The 19,359-nt window shown below is 43.6% G+C and overlaps 2 protein-coding genes across 5 annotated transcripts in view; one reads left to right on the plus strand and one right to left on the minus strand.

The window, feature by feature from the left end:
* Nucleotides 1-174: 174 nt before the first annotated feature.
* LOC118245029 (natural cytotoxicity triggering receptor 3-like) lies at nt 175-8,600 on the minus strand. The gene is made up of 4 exons (XM_035540579.1): nt 8,534-8,600; nt 3,446-3,889; nt 808-948; nt 175-206 (listed from the first exon to the last, which is right to left on the minus strand). Exons 1-4 carry the CDS (start codon nt 8,598-8,600, stop codon nt 175-177), a joined length of 684 nt encoding a protein of 227 aa, XP_035396472.1.
* Nucleotides 8,601-10,361: 1,761 nt separating this feature from the next.
* Nucleotides 10,362-19,359, plus strand: part of GRAMD1C (GRAM domain containing 1C) — a 49,340-nt gene continuing 40,342 nt past the window's right edge. Inside the window, exons 1-3 of one of the 4 annotated variants that reach the window (XM_035540451.2) lie at nt 10,519-10,754; nt 11,342-11,478; nt 11,684-11,812. In XM_035540451.2, the coding sequence (XP_035396344.1) occupies nt 11,765-11,812 (48 nt within the window). In that variant the 5' untranslated portion in view covers nt 10,519-10,754; nt 11,342-11,478; nt 11,684-11,764. Of the gene's footprint in view, nt 10,798-11,341; nt 11,479-11,683; nt 11,813-19,359 lie in introns of all 4 variants that reach the window. The other 3 variants (XM_035540447.2, XM_035540448.2, XM_035540452.2) reach the window with 3 other exon arrangements.

Genomic DNA, 19,359 nt, shown 5'->3' on the forward strand with positions numbered 1-19,359 from the left:
AGTTTAGGTTGAGTAAGATTTTTGAGTTCCGGAGAAGAGAGAAACAAAATGAGCTTTTCAAAAGAGTCCCATTTAGCAAAGCGTCCAGTCAGCTGAGCTCATCCTGAAATACAGACTGCATCTTGGGCTGCGCCAAAGGGGAACTAAACTTGTGGCAAAGTCCAGCCTTCAGTGTCAGCTTACTGTTATTAGAACAGCTGCCAGAGCTAGAAAAAAAGAGGCAGTTGCGTTTTTGGATACGTCAGCCTGTTTCTGGGTCATTTCTTTGTGTGATGAAAATGTCTGTTTTACCCTATCTGAGCAGTTGATCTAATAAAAGATGTTACTGGGGTTTACAAACCACATCTCGTGTGTGTACTTAGTCCATTAGAGGCTTTCTGTATGCAAGCATGACAAGACTACTGATATAAGTGCGTAGTCAGTGGGAGAAAGAACCATTCTTCAGAATAAACCCCAAAGAACACAAGCAGATCCAGGAGGACTTGGTTAAAAGGAGAAAGAGTGTCTCACAGAACAACTCTTTGCTAAAGGTGGCAATTAAAGAAGATACTATTTTATTTATAGGTAACTCACTGGGCCCATACATGAAGGTCTTCCCAACATAAACAAAGAACTATCTGCAAAAGAAATGGAATAGAGGACCAGCCCTGACAGAGTTTCATCTACACTGCATGCTTCCTGAACCAGACACCTGCTCTGACCAGAGGTAAGTAAACGGCTAATTCCTACTTCAGTTAAAAAAAGGAAACAGGCGACCAGGGTCATCTTCCTACCAAGTAATGCCAGGTTTTGTTCTGTGTTCCATACCTTGGTGAGAGCCTTGCTTCATGCAGAGGGCACACCTCCTTAGCTGCGGGGTTAGAACAATTATCAGGATCACCACGCCTCCGATACCCGCCGCCACAACTCCGATGATCGTTCCAATGGATTCTTCGATACCGAACAGGCCTGGGGGAGAAGGAAAGGCAGAGAGGGCAGCATAAGATATCTTTCAGGCACGCGTATGCAATGCAGTTAGCACATTTGCTGCAGTGTCTGTAGGGAAGCTTCTTGCCATGACAGTGATTATAATGATGTCTTGTCTGGCGTGAAATCATTGGCTTCCACATGTGAGAGAACGTATTGCACGATGGAGCGTTTTTTTTCATTCCTATGCATGAAGCTGCTATACTTTCTGGGGGTTTAGGGACAGGATAGCCCCATCTCCCTAGCAGTCTCCCTTAACAACCTGGTGCTGTTATGGAGCAGCACCCGAAGGTGGGCAGAACTCCACTGAAGCCCTTTCTTTGATTTGTTACTCTTCGGGGCTGTTGCATGGTAGAGATGGGATGATCCCATTTTCTTTGAGATAAGAGCACGTTGGCCTCCAGGCTGCATTATTTATTGTGACTGAAGGATGATTCAGGAAGAACCTTTGGTTAGGTGGGGACACTAGACCCACCTAGTTATGGGATGCATCGCGGAGAGCACCTGCCCTGCAGTACAGCCGGCCAGAGGAGGAGACTCTCTGTGAGAGGGAACTGGGCGCGCAGTGGCACAAGACTGATCTGAACAGATTTTATGTGACTGCCCCCTGGTAGGCATTCTGCCATGTGACTCATCCAGAAAGGATAATAAAAGAATACTTTAAAAGCCTTCCAGTTTCATCTACAATTACAGTACGATCAGGCATTCATTACATATCTCTAAGGGGTTGCATTTAAGCTTCACTAGAAAATCTGGATGCTGTTGCTACTCTATTGGCTACAGGATAAATCCTGAAATCTTATCTCAGTTTTAATCGGCCCTTAATCATAATGAGTTTAACCCAGGACACCTACCACTGAGCTACACTGAGGCAATTCACTGAGGAAAGGAAGAAAGGGTCTGTACAGAACATCACCAACTGTTCTGCTCCCCCATTTACCTTCTCTTTTTCTCTTAATGTAGGTGCTTAAGACAGACCCACCAATACCTTCATCTCCATGCTTTGTCATCATTCACAACCAGAAGTCAAACCTATTGCACAGGTGCTGAGGAATTCATAGACAGATTTCCAGACATCTGGTCACTTGTTCACAGGAGAAGCTGCTACCTTGCTGAATAGATGGACATGCAGTCACTCACCAGTAAACGAGCCGTAGCTCATCAGTAAAAATCCAACCTGATCTTCCCACGTACAGGGAGGTGTCCTGTAGTTGAAATTGATTTGGGGGGGCTGCTCGTTCATCAAAAAGGCAATGAAGGTGCTGTAGAACCATTACTTACCTCACTTCAAAATATACGTCATCTGCTTCATGTAATGGACAAGTTAACACTGTCATCTAATTTCTCCTTTTAATTTTAGATAAGTTTTTGGACAGTCTGAATTTGTGGCACACTTCATTTCTTTGTGAATTATATTTCTCATGTTCTCTTGTCCCTTTAATTCAGGCAGAAATGATGTATTTCATCTTCTCAGGAACACAGAAAGGCAATTATATCGGCCAGGGAGCAGACATTGCACGAGGAACACGCACTACTGAGACTATGAGATCAAGCCAGTGGGAGACCTCATAAGATACATGGCCAAGTCCTTGCAGGGGCATGATTTTCTTGCCTTGTCAGAGCTATGGTTTAAATTGAGTAGTTGTATAAAAATTAGGAAGGGAAGGATTCAGGCTCAAAAGGGCAAAGGCCTAGTGAAACTCAGTGAGCTAGAAGCTTTGATAATGAACAGCACTTGCACGATTTACTCCTGACAAAGAAAGTGCTACTTTTTGTAAGTTAGATAATAAGATAATAAACCTTTTGATGTTTTGATTCATTGGGATTAGAATGTGTTTGGCCTATATAAAAAGAAAAGCTTCTTTGACATTCCCAGTTGATAAAGGCAAAGCAAGTTATCTCCATACTTAATATGCCTGGTGTCTATTTGTGAGGCTAAGAAAACAGCGTGGCAGTTTTAATGCTACTTGGATTTTAATGTGACTGAAATTAAGCAGAACCAATATAATATGATCCTCGTGTTTTATCATGGGATTACTTACATCATCCAGAGTTAAGGAATGAATATGCAGATTAGTGGGTTGGAGAGAAATGATGTCCAAAAAAAATGAGAAAGTATCTTGACACCTGCCAGTCATAGGGGTTCAGCTGAACAAAGCCTTGAACACAAGAGAACTTGTCTGGCAGTTTCATTCTTGGCAATCACTGGTTTTAGTGACAAAATTATTTCTTCCCTCTTTGGTTGTAAATGTCTCTTGTTATAATAACACCTGTGTGATTGTTTCTAGGAGCAAGCCAATCAAAATTACCTAGCCTAACAAACAGAATGAGAAATGCTACCTAGCAATTACACTCCTTGGCACCAGCCCATAGCTGCTAGAGGCCAAGCAGACTAACTTCCCTCCTTCTGCAAGCATGTAGACCAGCTTTGGAGGAGGAAGAGGGAGAAAAGAATATAATAAATAACACCAAATATTACCCAGAGCCCTCCTGATCCTCAGCTTTGTGCCATCTCCTGTCACCACCTTCCCGTCTGGAAGTGTAACCTCACAGAAATAGATTCCGTGGTCACCAGTCGTCACATTGAGGATCACCAGGGAGGCATCCCCCTGGGACAAGTCGCCACTCAGGAAAACCCTAGAGTTATTTGGCAAGATGGTCACGTTGTTTTCTAGAAGGTCCATCTGCCCCTTTTCGTCTTCTTTGTACCACTTCACCGTCAGGTCAGCCAGGGAAGGATGTTGCGGACTGTTAAAGTGGCAATGTAAGACCACAGTTTCCCCCTCTTTGGCTTTTTCCTTGGCTGGTGTTTGAGTCACGAAAATGTGCCATGGCTCAGGCGTTGTCAACAGTGGAGGCTGTGCTGCCCTGTGAGATACAGCTGCACTCTCCTTGCTTGGATTTCCACCACTAACACCAGCATCTGTACCAGAAAAGAGAGAGAGAAGAGGAGGGTTGAGGGCAGTAGGATTATAAACTTTGTGGCTGTTCCTGACCTGTAACCACAGCAAAGAACGGCTCCTGGAATTAGGACTCGAGGTTGGTCACCATTATGGCAATAGGGATGTTTTTCATGGTTCCTGCTTAGGTTATGTTCATGTGTGCAGATAGGTTCGCTGCCACATTCAGCCACATTTCCACCTGGAACTCTAACCTTTCTTCCCACTCCAGAAAGTCTCAGGGTCTCAACCTTTTTCAAGTCACAGCAAAAAATGCATATCCCCTTGCACACAGACAGCTCTGTTCTGACAAGTACAGTGAACACGTGTGCATCTGAATGCAAGTGCCTGCATCCGGAAACATAATGTGTTAGCTTCTTAGGGGGTTTGGCATGCACTTCCAGTTTCAGGGCAGGAAATCTTGGGCCTTTGGGAAGAAATCTCCATTGCCACAGACTGAACACTCAGAAGATATTGTCTGCGAACAGGGGGATGGCATCTTAGCTTGCTGCAGGGGTTGATACTGAGAATACTGATGTGAGTGTTTCTCTAGAGTGGTGACATGCTCTACTCAGGAGAGACAGATTTTCTAGCACAGTAATTCCTAAAGATGATGCCTAACCAATCTGAAGAGCAGATCTGATTTTCAACGAGGCTGAAATTGAGGAGTTAGCAGGCTCTCAGAAAATGTAAAAATAAAGTTCACGCTCTATATCCTTACCGGGGATATAAAAGCTTAATGCCAGAGAATGAAAGGGAGAAGAGAAGACCTGGTGAGCCAAGGGAAGCTGCAGGTGAGAGGCACTGACTGCAGTATGTTCTGTATCTGTTTTACAAACAGAGCAGGAAAGCACAAAGATGGGACTTGATTTTCTGTTTGCCTAACAGAAAGTTAGTTAAGTCATTCTGCCTGGGCAGCCCACTTTCTGGAACTGTTTTCAACAAGTTAGAGTTCCTGTGGGTTTCAACATGTAGATTTCAACATACACGTTTGATAACTTGAGTTGTTGTGAAAACAGCCTATGAAATAGCCAACTCCATTTTGACAACCAACATCCTGAAACAAAGAGAAGATGCACCTGAAGACACTGTCATACTATCTTATTTTAATTAAGAGGACTCCTGTCGCTGGGTGACATTTATCCTCTGTGAAGGGATCCCATTATCCCGCTACTCTTTGTTAGAAAAATACAGACGATATGCCTGTACCAGAGATTTAAAGCTGCCTTCCCTCACGCAACTGCTAATCATAGTAGCAAGCAGCCTCGAGCTAGGAGTAATGCAAGTGTATCTCATTTCTGGAAACGAGCCTGGGCTGGGAAGATGAGAGGAATAGTTGCTGTCTCAAATCCCCTGCTGGAACAAAAAGAGGGGGAAACAAACTCTTAAAAATAACCCAGCAGCTACCTCCAAGCAAGAGTTCAAACCAACCTTTGGAAAAACTTTCTTCCACTGTTTTATTTTCTTCAAGTAAAAAATGGTCTCCCTTCTTACAAGTCGGTGCCCTCTCAAGGACTGCGGATCATTCGAGGAAGAGGAAGGTTTTGATCTCCTATTGTCTTCAGCCTTTCACCGCCGTTCAAAGGGTGTGAGATGCTATTGTCTGGGCCTGCTGAAGCTTCTCAGTGACAATAGCCTCTGTACATCAGGGACAAATGTCTCATGGCAATGGAAAACCAACCCGCTCGCTTGATGATGGGTTTGAGAGTTACTTGAATGCTCCTCCAGGCAAGCTTGTGTACAAAATCACAGTTGTATTCATAAGCTATTATTATTTATGACTTGTATGGCAGTAGCACTGACAGTTTGTGTCAGAAAGCAGGGCCTTGTTTTTCTAGGTGTCTCACAAAAGGATGATGCACAGAGTTTACAGTTTAAGTGCCAGACAAGAGATAACACATGGACGCAGAAATATACATGGAACAAAAGCTGGCTATGAAACTGGGCAACAATATAGCATGCAACGTGTCTACTGTCCCCAGATGGCTCACAAGTGGTGCCCACATAAGATGATATGTAGTGTGACTGAAACCCAAGCCACAGGACACAGAAATAAATAAATAAATAAATAAATAAATAAGTAAAAACAACAATCCAGAACAGAACATGTTGTGAATCCTTCACAAAATGGTAACAGCTTCCACCACCCTTTTTTCAGGAATGAATTTCCAGTTCCAGGCTGTGAAGTTGGTCAAAACAGGAAGATGAGGGAGAAAAGAGAAGAGCTGGTTAGCTTGTGACTTTCCCCACGCCCCTGTGACAGGATGAAACAGAAGCAAGTCACTGCATGCAGCGGACAGAGGTTTGTGTGAGCAAGCTGCGTCTGCCAGCAGTCCAACAACACAAGGAAGAAGGCCTGGGAAGCAGGACACACGGAGATTTTCCAGAGTTTTCTTGTTTCCTTCCCTGTTCTGTTAATAACCCCATTTCAGCTCCTGTGTGGAGACACTGACAGGCAACAGGTACTTTTCAATCAGATGAGAAGCAGCTTTAAAAAGCTCTACATCATCAAATTTCTGAGTGGTTGGAAGGAAAGAAAAAAGTTCACAAGGTGTCTCCTATTTTTATACACCTTGTGAAAACCTTGTGAAAACTCAAGTTTAATCTTGAAGTACAAAGTGTAGTGCAAATACTTTGACAAATGTGTGACAAAGCTGAAGGTAGCTTGACATATTTTGTTTTTGTGCATATTCTGATGTGATGCATTTCATTATTTGTTAAAGCAGTTTTGTGTTGAATATTCTTTTAAAATCTCTATTCATCAATCGTCTTTGCTGGATACTGCTGCTTTAGCAACAGCAGTGTGTGCCACTGCTACCTTCTTTTCAAGGAAAGGCAACAGAATTTCTTCTCTGCTAGAGGTATTCCTGCCTTACCATACACACTCCCTGCAACACAATCATAATTTGTATTCCTTTTAGTGAAGAAAAAGGCATCATTTTTACAGTCACTTAGTGGCACAGAGATCATAACAGAGCAGGAACAATGTGCTTTGATGTTGCCTCTTGTTCATCACCAGTTTCATTTGCACTGCCTATCAGGAAATAACTGGCCTTGTCATCTGTGTTACCCCACGTCTTTGATTCCATAGATCTAGCTTACAGCTAATTAGGAAAATCAAAATGCAAGAGGAGTAGGCTGTATCGTTTAGTCCCAGCTCTGTTTGGGGTTTTCACTGATAAGGTCACAGCACAGCCTCTATTTTTCTTTCTTTCTTCCTTCCTTTTTTTTTTTTTTTTGGTAAGGTTGCAAAACTGGAACCTGCTAGCTCACTGGTATTTAAATACACAATGCCCTTATCATACTGGCATTTGGCAGTATACCAATGCCAAATGCTCTGTTGACTCTGCTTCAAAGCTCTTTTTATGTCAATCGCTTCATTAGGAGAGTGATGTGTAGCTCCCCCTTCAGTGGGTTGTAGGGCTCAGTCTCCCCTGGAGAGGAATGCGAGGCTTTTTGGTGAAAGCTCTTAGGCTAGACAGAGCACTGAGACATATAGCATGGATGATCTTGTCTTGACCTGGAAAAATTATTAGATGATCTAATAGGTCACTGTCACATAAAGTTGCTCGCTCATGGCCGTTTTTCAGCCACGAGGGAAGAAAGCTCTCTGGGACTCTTGGTAATGTGACAACGTGCTCCACGTTTTCCAGTACCCACAGGGCACCTACTAACCCATCAGCCTACCCTTTACTCCATCTGCAGGTTGGTCCTTTCCCATGTGAGGCCATATCGTTGGCTGTGGCTGAGAAATACACGAGGCAGTCAAGAGGAGGCAGGAGGACAAAAGGAAGGAATAAAATGTGCTAGCATAAAAATGCTTCCTAGTCCTGGAACCTCAGATTTCCCTGTTGGTCCCTGGAGTTCACCAGAGCAGCCCTGCAAGCTTCATTTGCCAGTGGCCAACAGCATTGGGGAACCAGAATGGAGGCTGGAGGTCAGTACCAAATGTGCTCTTTCTTGCTGTGCTTCCTTTCCTTTGTTCAACCTCAATAAATGGAGAAGAGATTGAGGACTCAATTTCCAACCCACAAAAAAATCCTCATGTGCTGGAATGACCATCTTTCAGGTGGTTTTCTTGGCTTTCAAGCTCAACTTCACACCCAGCTGGTGCTGTGAGGGTGCTTTGCAAGCTCTAGCCTGCTCCCAGTTGGCCTGTGATCAAGTGATCAATGACTGCTCATAGCTTATCTCAATTTATATGACTTTTGCCCTGGGTTAAGTTTGGCTTTCACAGATGGATGTGAGTAACTACCTTGTGTGGATAACTCTTTGCTAATACATCAGAGAACTAAAATAGAAATGAAGGTTCTAGCAATGATGATACACAGCCCTTCTTGAAAAAGCCAGGCAAACTCACACTTTCTGGAAAGATTAATTCCACCCTGGGGATCAAGTCCAAACACGTACTGCTATTAACTAAATAGGAACATATGTATAAAGAAAAACATGTTTTAACGCAGTGTACAACACTGGATATAGTTTCCCTGCATCCTGGGGAAGCCCCCAGGAGAGAATATTTTTTTGGGAAAAAAAAAAAAAAAAGAAAAAAAGAAGAGAACCTCTCAATCCAAATTCTAGAAAAAAACTATATTTCTTCTAATTAAGGAAGGTGTTGTAGTACTCACCCATCAGTAAGAAGAAGAGAAATGAAGACACTGCAGATCCATAGAGCTTCCCAATGTGCTGGCTCATCGCTGCTGAAGTATGTGGTCTCACCAGTAGTACAAGCAAAAAAAGTAGTGCAGGTGGTACAGGCAAGACAAAATACGTGTGCGCTATTGCAACAGGACCTCACATTCTGCCCAGTGAATGTCACACTAAAGTTACCACCGCGCTCTGCCTGCTGCCTGGATGACAGCCACATCTGAAGTCACAACAATGACTTCCCGGGGGCTGTTCTCATCTATCCCATAGAAGATGCCAAAAATGCTCTGAGAGCAGAGGGAAGATAATTTTGTTTGTTTTATTTTTGTTTTTTTGTTTTGGCCTTGTATAAACCAGAACCTTGGGCTGAGTACAGAATATCCAGGTATTCAAAAGGAGACCTCTCTTCTGCTGAACCCCTTCCTAGTGGAGGTGAGAAGAGAAAGCCAACTCGATTCCTAGCATCCTCGGGAAGTTACGGGAATTTATTATATTTGTGGCTGTACACACACTGTGTGTATAGGTAAAATATATTCTTCAAAGTATGGAGCCGTATGCTGCAGCCGTATGGAGCACATGCCAGCCCAGCTGGCTGGCTGATGCCTCTCCCAGTGCACCTGTCCAGCAGCCCGCTGGCTTTATCTAAGGACTTTGCTTATCTTTAGCACTCTTCAGATAACGGAATTTCGCTTGATTATCCAGTAGAGGCTCAATTCCACACCCATTAAAACACTTGTGCCGCACATTTCTAAGGGAAGCATCAGTATTTCTGCTTTTCTTGGTATTTAGAAGCAAAAAGGACAGCCCCCCCTCCCAAACAAAACAAAGAGAAAACCCTACACACCATGAGGAAAACTGTCCTAACACTACAGCTTTCATGACTAATCTTCTGACAAATTCTTTGATTTGCGCCTTTGCAGGTGGAAGGACTGCAATAACTGCTTCAAGAAATTCCACATTTGACTCGCAAAAGCCTACTGACTGAACGATGTCAAGAGGAACAATATCTAGCTTTGATGTAGTGACACCTGTATCAATGAAAGCAGGGTTACGGCTGAAGAACCTAGAAGGCAAATATTTAAATGGACTGGTAGAGTGGGAAGACCCGACCTGGGATTATCAGGAAGGAATTACTCTGAAGAAAATATTTATTCAGTAGGGAGTTGGGGCCAAGCGTAGGGCAACATATCACTTTGGTGCAAAGCTGAAAGGTAGAACTCGAGGCTCTTGTCAAGGAAGTATTGCCAAAGTGCTAGACAGTAAAGAAAGTATCTATGAAAGGAACAAGTCAGGGGAATCAAAAGCAACCAAGAATTTGAGGAGTGAATAACCAGCGAAGTCAGAGGCAGCTGGCACATCGAGAGGAGTTGGGACTGAGTTAGTGGCCATGGCTGGGTGGCAAAGGAGTCAGTGTGGGAAGATGGAGCTGGATCAAAGGCATTCCAAACACTATCTGATGTAAACCCAAGTATCTGATGCATTTCTAAAAAAAAAAAAAAAAAAGTGTGCTGTGATGAGCATAAACGGCACGTGCAGTGTGTCCGTTTCATCCTGTAATGGTAACTCTGCTGTGAATCCTCCATGAAACAGGACGTGCCCAAGAAAAGCTGTCGGGCCAGCCAGCTTCAAACCAAGGGAATACAGAGGGTTTTCAGTGTTTTAGTTTAGTGTTTTTGTTTCTCAGTGTCGCTGGCAGCCACCAGCCGAACGTGAAGCTTCTCGCACGATTATAGGGTTTCGCTCTCTCCCCTCTAGGGGTCCCTGTGGAGCGGCGTTGGGCAGGCTTTGCCCAGCCCCACCGCCTCCCGCAGTCAGGGAGGGAAGGAAGGAGGGCGGGGGGGGCTCTGTCATCACTTTTTCCTCCTCAAACTTTCCACCAACTCCGGGCCGTCCTCACTGAGCTCTCCCAAAGCCTCACAGGGGCTCCCCCCGTGTGTATAGGTTGTTGGTGGTGGGGGGGATCGCAAAACCCCCTCCGCCCAGCCCGGCTCCCCCTCGGGGCTGCCCGGCAGCCCCCTGCCGTGGGCGGGCGGCCCCTCTCCCTTCTCTCCTCTCCTCCTCTCCCCGGCCCGGCCTCCTCATGAGCCGCTGGCCCTTAGCAAGCGCCTCCCGCCTTCGGCTCCGCGCCTGCCCCTTTAAATGGCGGCCGCGGCCCCGCTGAGGCGCTTGGCGGGCGCCGCGCCGCCCTCGCCCCCCTCTATGGTAAGCGACGCCGCTGCCACCGGGCTCTGCGCGCTCCCCGCCGGTGAGCTCCGTGCCCCGGCCCCGGGAGGGGGGAAAGGGAGGGGGTCCTGCACGCCTCCGCCGCCGTTTCGGAAAGTTTTGGGGGGCAGCGAGCGGGGCAGGGCCCGCCGGGGCTGGGGGGAGCCGTGGCGGTGCCTCCCCGGCGCTGCTCGCCCCGCGGCCCGGCTGCCGGTTCCGCCGGGCGAGAAGCCGGGTTTGGGCTCTTCTGGGTGGGCTGGGGGCTGGCGGGGCCCGCAGGGGTGCTGGCCCGGCTTGCTGTGGGATTTGGGACAAGTGTCCCCCTGTACTGTGGCTCCGCTGCCCCTCCTGAAGCAGAACCGAGCTCCCAAGCGAATAGCGGTGTCAAGGGAAAGTGCTCCAAAAGTGTGCTTATTTTCATAGTAAGGAATGCAGGTAGTGCTGCTGGCCTCTGTAGTGTTGTGTCTTGTACAAATAAACCTTATGGTGTAAATAATAGGCATAAATTTATGTATTTGTATCGTCATAAAGTATGTTGCATCTCTGGGAAGTGCAACATCCACATGACCTTTCTTGCTTTCTGAAAGGTCCCTTGGTTCCCAGAGGTGTCCTGCAAGTTCTGCACAAGTGTCTTGTGTTCATGTTAGCTCAGCTCTAAACATCTGTGTGGCTTCAATGCCCAAGTCGAGGCGTTGCTGTGGAAATAATATACTCTGATAACAAGGTAGGTAAAAATTAAATATAGCATACGCTTCAAAAAATCAGTCAAAACGCTGCCAGTGGGAAGTGTTTCCATGCCGCTCACCTGGGTAAATCTAGCACGTCAAGTTTCATTTAATACGCAGCTCTTAAGTGGCTTAACCATCTTCTTATTTCAGCACCTTTCTCCTCTGTTGTCAAATGACATAACCTCGCTTCCTTGTTCTCAGGAAGTTCATGAAGTGGATCATGGTCTTATCAGCCAGCTGCTTGCGGACTCAGAGGAGACTCTTGGTTCGTGCACAGAAAAGATGCAGGTTCCTGCCCAATACAGTTGGAGTGCTGACTGGAGCTTTTGGGTAACGTGTCTTTTCTTCCAATTTGTTTATCTATCTGTATGTATGTATATGGACTAGCTTTATATCCACTCTTCTCAGGTTGCTTTGTTGTCATGAATTAGTAAAGCGTTCTCCACCCATGTAGTGAGGTAGGTAATTTATCATTATCGGCTTACTAAAGTGTAAGCTGAAACTGAGAGGGGATGAAGTTGTTTACCTGATGTCACGTATCAAGTTAGTGACAGGACTTCTGGCTTCCGTGCCCAGTCCTGTCTCCCAGTTCCTTGCACGGTTCATTGACCTGTCCAATGTCTCTTTATGCCTCTAGAAAGTCACTGATGCTTTTTAACAGTAAGGGCTGAATTTAATTCTTTATCTTGGATAAGACGTATTTTCCTGGCATCTGTTTGTTTTTTTTTGTCAGGTGAGCATATGTGTTTTCCACAAGGGTAAGCTTTCTGAGTTCTGTATAAAGGATGGTATTTGTGACTAGGAAGGGCAAAAGGAGTGTGCACGTGTTCATTCTGCTGTTCTCCAAGGTGTTGCCTCACCAGAAATGGAGAGCGTAAAAAATAAACACTTTTTAACACTCTTTTAAATTTTTTTTTTTTTCTCCAGTATATTGACAGAAGGTGAGCTTACAATTGTGGGCTTAGTGTGTGTGTTGCTGTTAGTTTAGTGGATGGGTTGCCCTGTTAGGAAGGTGGCACACTTGGGTGTGCAGCGACAGGTAGGGAAACACCTGATCTCATGAAAGATTTGGATTCCTCAGAGCTCTGATGGTGTGACTCAGGATCTGCATCAGGTGGCCTCAGTAAATTGGCGTGCCTTAGGTTGTGCATAGGAACATCATCTGGACGGCCATGTCCTTGTCCTGATGAGGTCATCAGAGTGTTCGTTGTGCTAAGCAGCTGAAAGATGAAGTAACTCGCAGAGACCACAGGAAATTGGTGGCAGAGCTGCAAGCAGACGTGCGGGATCAGATTTCCCAGCTTCTTGTTTGAATCTTGTTAGATTTATATATCTAATTTGCGCATTTCTTCATCCCTCCTGTTCAAGCCCAGGGGATGTCCTCAGTGGTCAGAACACTGACTTCACATCTCAGGTGCTAGCATACATTTCCTCTGAAATGCATGTATGCTTTTAAACTGAACAACAGCCATCTCGAGCCACTACAAATGGGAAAGGCTGAATCCAAGTAGGTCTGAGAATTACACTGCTAGAGTGCTTAGATCATTCAGTGTTTTTTTCATTGTTCCTACAACAACAAAGATGATATAGGGCATTCTGCCTGTGCCCAGCTATACCTCTGTATTTGAGTTGGTAGCAAATAATGTTGTGTAGGCACTGTACCTGTCAGCTGAGCTCTCATTAGATAATAAATTAGATTGTTTGTGTACCACTGAGAGTTAGTTTGCACAATCGTTAGCGCAGTTGGTATTTTATGTGGGAAAGAAACCTGTTGAGATCTCAGGGTCAGTTTGTTGGACTTAGAGTTAGCAAGGATTTGCTAAGCTTGGCAATCTGAAATAGTGAAGTATGAAGTTTATAACTGTGCTACTGGCTTTGCATTTTTAGCTTTGAGATGCATGCCTAAGGCTAGAAGTTTCTCTGAGCAGTACCTCAGGCAGTGTGTGCGCAGTATACTGCATGTCCTCATAGCGCCATTTTCTGCCTGTCCATAACTTTTGTGGGTACTGGGATTCTTCTGTGCTGTGACAGCTACTAAACAAGTGTGAAGCATTCTCTAGTATTTAGCGGTTGCCTTCTGTCTATGGTTTATACTCAAAGACTTCGGTATTTGTTTGAAGTTTGTGTTTATCTGGCTCGGCAAATATGACCTTGTTCTTAAGAGAATTGTGTAAATACTTGCCTCTTTTAAGACAGTGCTGTGGCTTTGAAGTTCCAGCTATGCGGCTTATGGCGCTGATTAGTTTTAAAAAAACTTCTATGGATCTGTTTGTAGGAGGCTGTGCTACTCCTTTTCTCAGCCTCAAGAGGACTGAACTTAGAAGCAGCAAGAAGCAGAATGTTGCAAATTCAAGGCCCAAAAAAAAAAAAGGTGCTTGCATCTTCTAATTAAAACGTTATGTCATTGGCATCTTTCCCTGCTCTTCTAGACAGAAAATGTGTTTTAATAACTTTCATGGCTGATGATCAGCTGCTAAGGATATAAACAAATCATTAGAACTCCCTGAATATTGAGTCACAGTCGATGTGTAGGTGATAACACGGAAGGCAGCTTGTTGCAGTGCCTAAAGCATGTGTCATGAGCACTTGACCAAGGATGATCTTAGTGTCCCGTGGCAGGTGTGGATTTATTAATGCTCATTCCTACTTTTAAGTTGGTAAAACTAAGGAGCTCTTACAACAGCAAGAGCAGCCTGCAGGAGCGGCTGGATATCAGCTTTGTTGCCTGGCTTATTTGCTTTGAGAGTCTGTAAGTGTCTGACTTGTTAACTCCAAGGATTCTCTTTTTTTTTTTTTTCTGAGTATGTCCTGTCGCTTCTCTGATGATGGAAACCAAATGTGGATGTTAAAGTCTGACTGGTTTGACTTCAATTTTTCATGGATTTGAGTGGGAGTAGGCAGTTGTGCCATGCCTCTGAAAGTCATGCTAAGTATCACTAATGCTCTATAGGTGCTATGAGCAAATGCAATTAAAAGCAGACTCAGATTGGGAGCCTCTGGGTTATAATCTCTTTCCTGACTATGGTGAGTGGGGAGAAGGAAGAGTGGCAGGAGAAGAAGAAAGAGAAGAGAAAAATCTCAGCCTATGCTTGACTTTTTTTCATCTCTAAAGCAAGAATACTTTGGACAGCTTTATTGAAAAATTGTGAGAATTAATTTTCTGTACTAGTGTAAGCAATCCTTAAATTATAGCACTACGAACTGCTGTTATGAGACTTACAGATTTTACTGGTACTTGCAGTGCTTCTTTGAGGATGTTGTTTTCATAAATACCCTTTAAAGTGTTGTTGTGAGGATATTTTTGAGGTGTTGGTTTTTTGTTTGTTTGTTTTTTTTTTTTTGAAGACTGTTCCCTGGAGGTGGACAAAGCTAGACTTTGTCCTCATGGAGGAAGAAAAAAGCTTGTTTGCAAACTTGACCACCTTACTGGAACCTGTAAGGCTTGCATCTGCTTCTGATTATATGGTTCTGGTTTTGGCATCTGCAAATAGAAATGATGAAAATCAAAGATGCTTTGGAAATTAAGTTACATCTGGAAGCTTTATCTCAAGATTCTGAAACCATTTTTTACCCTTCTTACATTCTTCATACTGAAATATAATTAAATTTAATATCTTTGGAAGAAGAAACCTGTGAAAATCTTGACTGTTCTCCTATTGTAATGAATAAAAGGATAAAGGTGAATGAGGAAGCTAGTGAAAAGGATCCTTGCATAAAAGTGAGGATATTGTGTCTGGGAACTGTTGTCTATTAACAAACAGCCAAAGTTCATAGATGTCTGTAATAAGAAGAATGCCAGTGGAAAAAAGGAATAAAAAAGTAAGTCCTTATCTCATCATGAAACGGTAGGTGGAAAGAGTTGTTGAAATCAAATGGGCATCTCAGAAAACTGTTTTTATCTGAGAGGGTTATTTAAGAGTTTGGAAATGGAGGTGGTGAGGAGGCTGAGGAGAGAGAGAATGAAAGATGCTTTATAGAAGAAAACTTGAATGCGATTTAATGTCAGTTTAAAGAGCTGGTCAGTTTCAAGGAGTATGGCAACAGAAGCAAACAAATCATACAGGGAAAAGTAAAATGAGAGGCCTTTTATTTTTCATAATACCAGAACCAATGAGGTTATACAAGACTTGGAAAAGGGTTTTGAAATTTTGAAAAACATGGATATGGTTTATGAGAGAGAGCTAATCTGTGGGAGAGTGTAAGTATATATGCCAAGACTATGAAAAGCATATGGCTCAAACCCGCACAGGAGGGATGCGGATATATACATCGCAATTCAGGTGGTAACTTTTTGTGGCACAGGTATAAGTTGACATACTCTGGGGATTAAGACTGCTAAGGGCTTGACGAAATATTTCATGCATCTGTAGTTGTTTGAATGCTCCTTTCTGTGCACACTGATGTTTGCTCCAGGAATGGATTATTGGGTGACTTGTATCAGTGACTATGTTTTGACAGACCAATATTTAAGGTCCTTGGTCAGCTGCTTTATCTCCAGTATCGTGCACTTGGAGTGTTACTTCCAAAGAAAGATTTCTTCTCATCTGTTACCTCCAAATGCTTGGCTTCTGAAGGAGAAACATCATGGCTTGTGATGTCAGAGGAGGATTTTTAGCTGCCTCCTTGTTTGCTGGTATGAAGCAGCTGGCTAAGGAGGAGAAGAATTAGATGTAGGTCTCCAAAGAGAATAAAATTCCTAAGCAAGCTCTTGCTGTACTTCTAGCTCTGGTATGTCATTTGTTGACGTATCTGGAATCTCTGGAATAGGTGCTGTTTAGCCCTGTGTATACAGATGCAGCATTTTGAAAGGGTAAGGAAAAAGCAAATTGTATTTCTGACTATCCCTTGAACATGGTTTATTAGGTTAGTGGCTGTTTTTGTTTGTTTTTCCCTCTCCCCTCACTTGTTTTCACTCTGGGAATCCCTTGTTGTTGTTGATACAGCTCCAAACTGAGCACTGGAGTAGATCTGACTGCCTTCAAGTTCCAGCCTGTTCTGAACAGCAGTTAGTGCCCTGTCCAAATATACTTTCCCCAGCTGCAGTAATTTGAAGTTGTATCTAATATGCCTTATTACACACCTCTAAAGAATTAACCCAGAACCAGATGGGTAACAGATCAGGAAGAAAATGCTTCAGATTCGTGTGATTTTATTTATTTGGACACTGCAAACAGAAACATTGGATGTGCAATATAACTTTGAAACTCAGTGTAGTTAGTGTTTGTTGAGTGAAATCTCCTTTTCAAAATCTGAAATCTCCTGTGGATGGTTAGATGACTTGGGACACATGCTTCTCTTTTCAAAAACATGAGAACGGTACAGACGAGTATATGACTTTTCTGTTAATGCTTACTCTGGAAGTCATATTCTGTCTCATTTCATGTAACAGATGGTTCTGCTCTAATTAAGTTATGTAAAGATTCCTTAGTGATATCAGCAGTATTTTAGAAGTTACATGGGATAAGTGGGCTTCTTGGGTAGTGCTTTTTTTTTTGTTGTTGAAGTTGATTGTGGAGTCAGTAAAGCCTACAACTGAGGTGTTCTTTCACGAGTTTTAAGTTTGATGTGTTCAGTTTATGTATTTGTTACTGCAACCCACCCCAAATCCTCAAGGAAATGACAAAGTTATTCAGCTTGCTCATAGAGCTTCTCAGCTTCTCCTGTTTTCTGCTATTCCTACCCAGCAGGACTCAAGATACCAACGCTTGCAGAGCGAGTGGAGGTCTGTGATCATGAACTGCGGTGCGTATGCAGCTCTGCTTAGCTTACGCTGATAGAAATGCCCCCCAGTAGCTGACCCCGTGCATTCCATTTTTATGTAAGGGTGAAGAAAAATTGTGTATGTTCTTTCTTGGTGCCAATGGTTCAGTCAAGTCTGAGAGCAGCTTTTAATGTAGAAATGACTAAGAGTAAAATCTGCATTTGGTTTCTAAGGTAGAAAAGGAAGACCTCAAATTAGATATTTCATAAGACAAATAGTTTTGGGGCAAATCTTTGGCAAGTGCTATTTTCCATGTAACTTCAGATGCAGTAGAGCTACTTGTAAGCCTTTTCCCCTACTTCCTAAAAGGATCAAATAAGTCTAAAGAAAAGCAGTTTTTTTTCTTCAATACGTTGTCTTCAGTGAAAGATCAGGTGAAGGAACAGATGCTATTAACAAATAACACTGGCTAATTGTTTCACGTGTTGTAGGAAGAAATATGAGTCAGATGAAACTGTTGTTCAGAAAGTCTGTATTTTTTTTATCCAAAAAGAAGTCATCTTGACTGAGCTTTTAATTACTACTGCATCATATTGGAACCTGACAATGTGGTTACAGGGCTTGAAGTTAAACTGGGGAGCAGAGAAATTGTCTGAGCTAAAGGATAACTCTGTGCAGGGAGAGTGATGAGCTGTCTTCCATCACATTGCAAAATTACATGATGTTAAAATAGTAACTTCAGAGTTCATACAAACACACTTGGCTTATTTGTATTAAGTCTGATTTAGAACTTGGTCTTTTAGATCTTAATTTTTTTTTTTAAGATCTTTGTACATTAGATAAAATTTGTGTTGAGAAGGAGAAAGAAAGGATGACTTGAATCTTTGAATTATATCCTTGAAATGAGGAAAGTGTGTACAGGCTTGCAAATTTTCCCTAAAATGAAAAGGAGCTAGGCACTTCAGACCCTTGTCAATTTGACATTTACTGGTGTCTTGGGAAGATGGTGTGAAGCACCCTCTCTGGTAGAGGCATTGTAGGCATAACTTTACTACCAGGTGTGAGGAAATTATTGCCAGCTGTGGATGGTTTTGATGAGGATGTTGAGTAAGTCTGAGGTTGGACCACTTTGCCTCCTGGAAGCTAAAAGCATTTTAGTTTTCTCTTCTGAGCTGGGGAAGGTATTTTTTCTATGGAAGTGACCAAATCTCTTGAATGTTTTTGCTTAGCCTTTTTGTTTAAAATCAAAGTGTTTGTTTCATCTGACCTCAGAGGTACTTTGTAGCAGTTATGTAAGTAATTATAGTCGAAACTGAAATCGTTAGCCTTGTTGCAAACTGGTTCACACTTCCATACTCAGGTGTGTTTAACCAGTTGAAGATGACTTTATCTTATAAACAGGAAATCCCCTGAAACCACTTCACACTTCTGAGGCTGGAACCACACTGGTACCCAGGCTTTGGTGATGCCTTTTTGAGACCATTTTGGGTCCTCCTGCCATCTTTCTGGTAGAAAGAAATTGTCAACAAATTTTTCCCTACGGATTTGCCTCTCGATATCTTGTGGCTCCTTTTAGCACACGGAGATTCCCCGTGGTGTATCGCAGCTCTGTCTCAGGAAGGCAGGAGAGTTGCCTCGTTTTTCAGGTGAAACCAGTTGGTGTTATTTACCCGTGCAGCTGATCTTGGCAGAAGAACTGCGGGGCATCTGAAGTGCCACCACCCAAGTGCTTAATAGCATTGAGCAGCCGTGGCTGGTAATGTGGCTGTAAATATGGCCCCATTGTATTCAATTGTCTCGTTCCTTGAGGTGTTCAGATTTAAATCTGATTATATGAGTGACTAAAATGCTTTGAAATCCATTTTTATTTTTTCTTCTCTCAGCTTCCTCAGCAGGGCTGTATGTAGTAGGAGAGGGATTTCTCTTCCCTGTGAGTCATTAGCTGTATCTTCAGCCAAGTGCCCAAGGGGATCTGCTCACTCCCGGCCCAGCCTCCTACACCTCCAAGTGGATGTAGCACGGTCACCTGCCTCTTCTCCTGTGGCTTTGAAACCTCATGTGTATTGTGGCAGCTTTTTGGCCAGCATTGCAGCTGGGGATGCACGGGTGATGCTGTGCCCCTGCACACTTCAATACTGGGAGATGCTCCTAAGCAGCCCCTTGTTTCCTCCCTGGT

Source organism: Cygnus atratus, chromosome 1, assembly GCF_013377495.2.
Source record: "Cygnus atratus isolate AKBS03 ecotype Queensland, Australia chromosome 1, CAtr_DNAZoo_HiC_assembly, whole genome shotgun sequence".
Taxonomy (NCBI): Eukaryota; Metazoa; Chordata; class Aves; order Anseriformes; family Anatidae; genus Cygnus; species Cygnus atratus.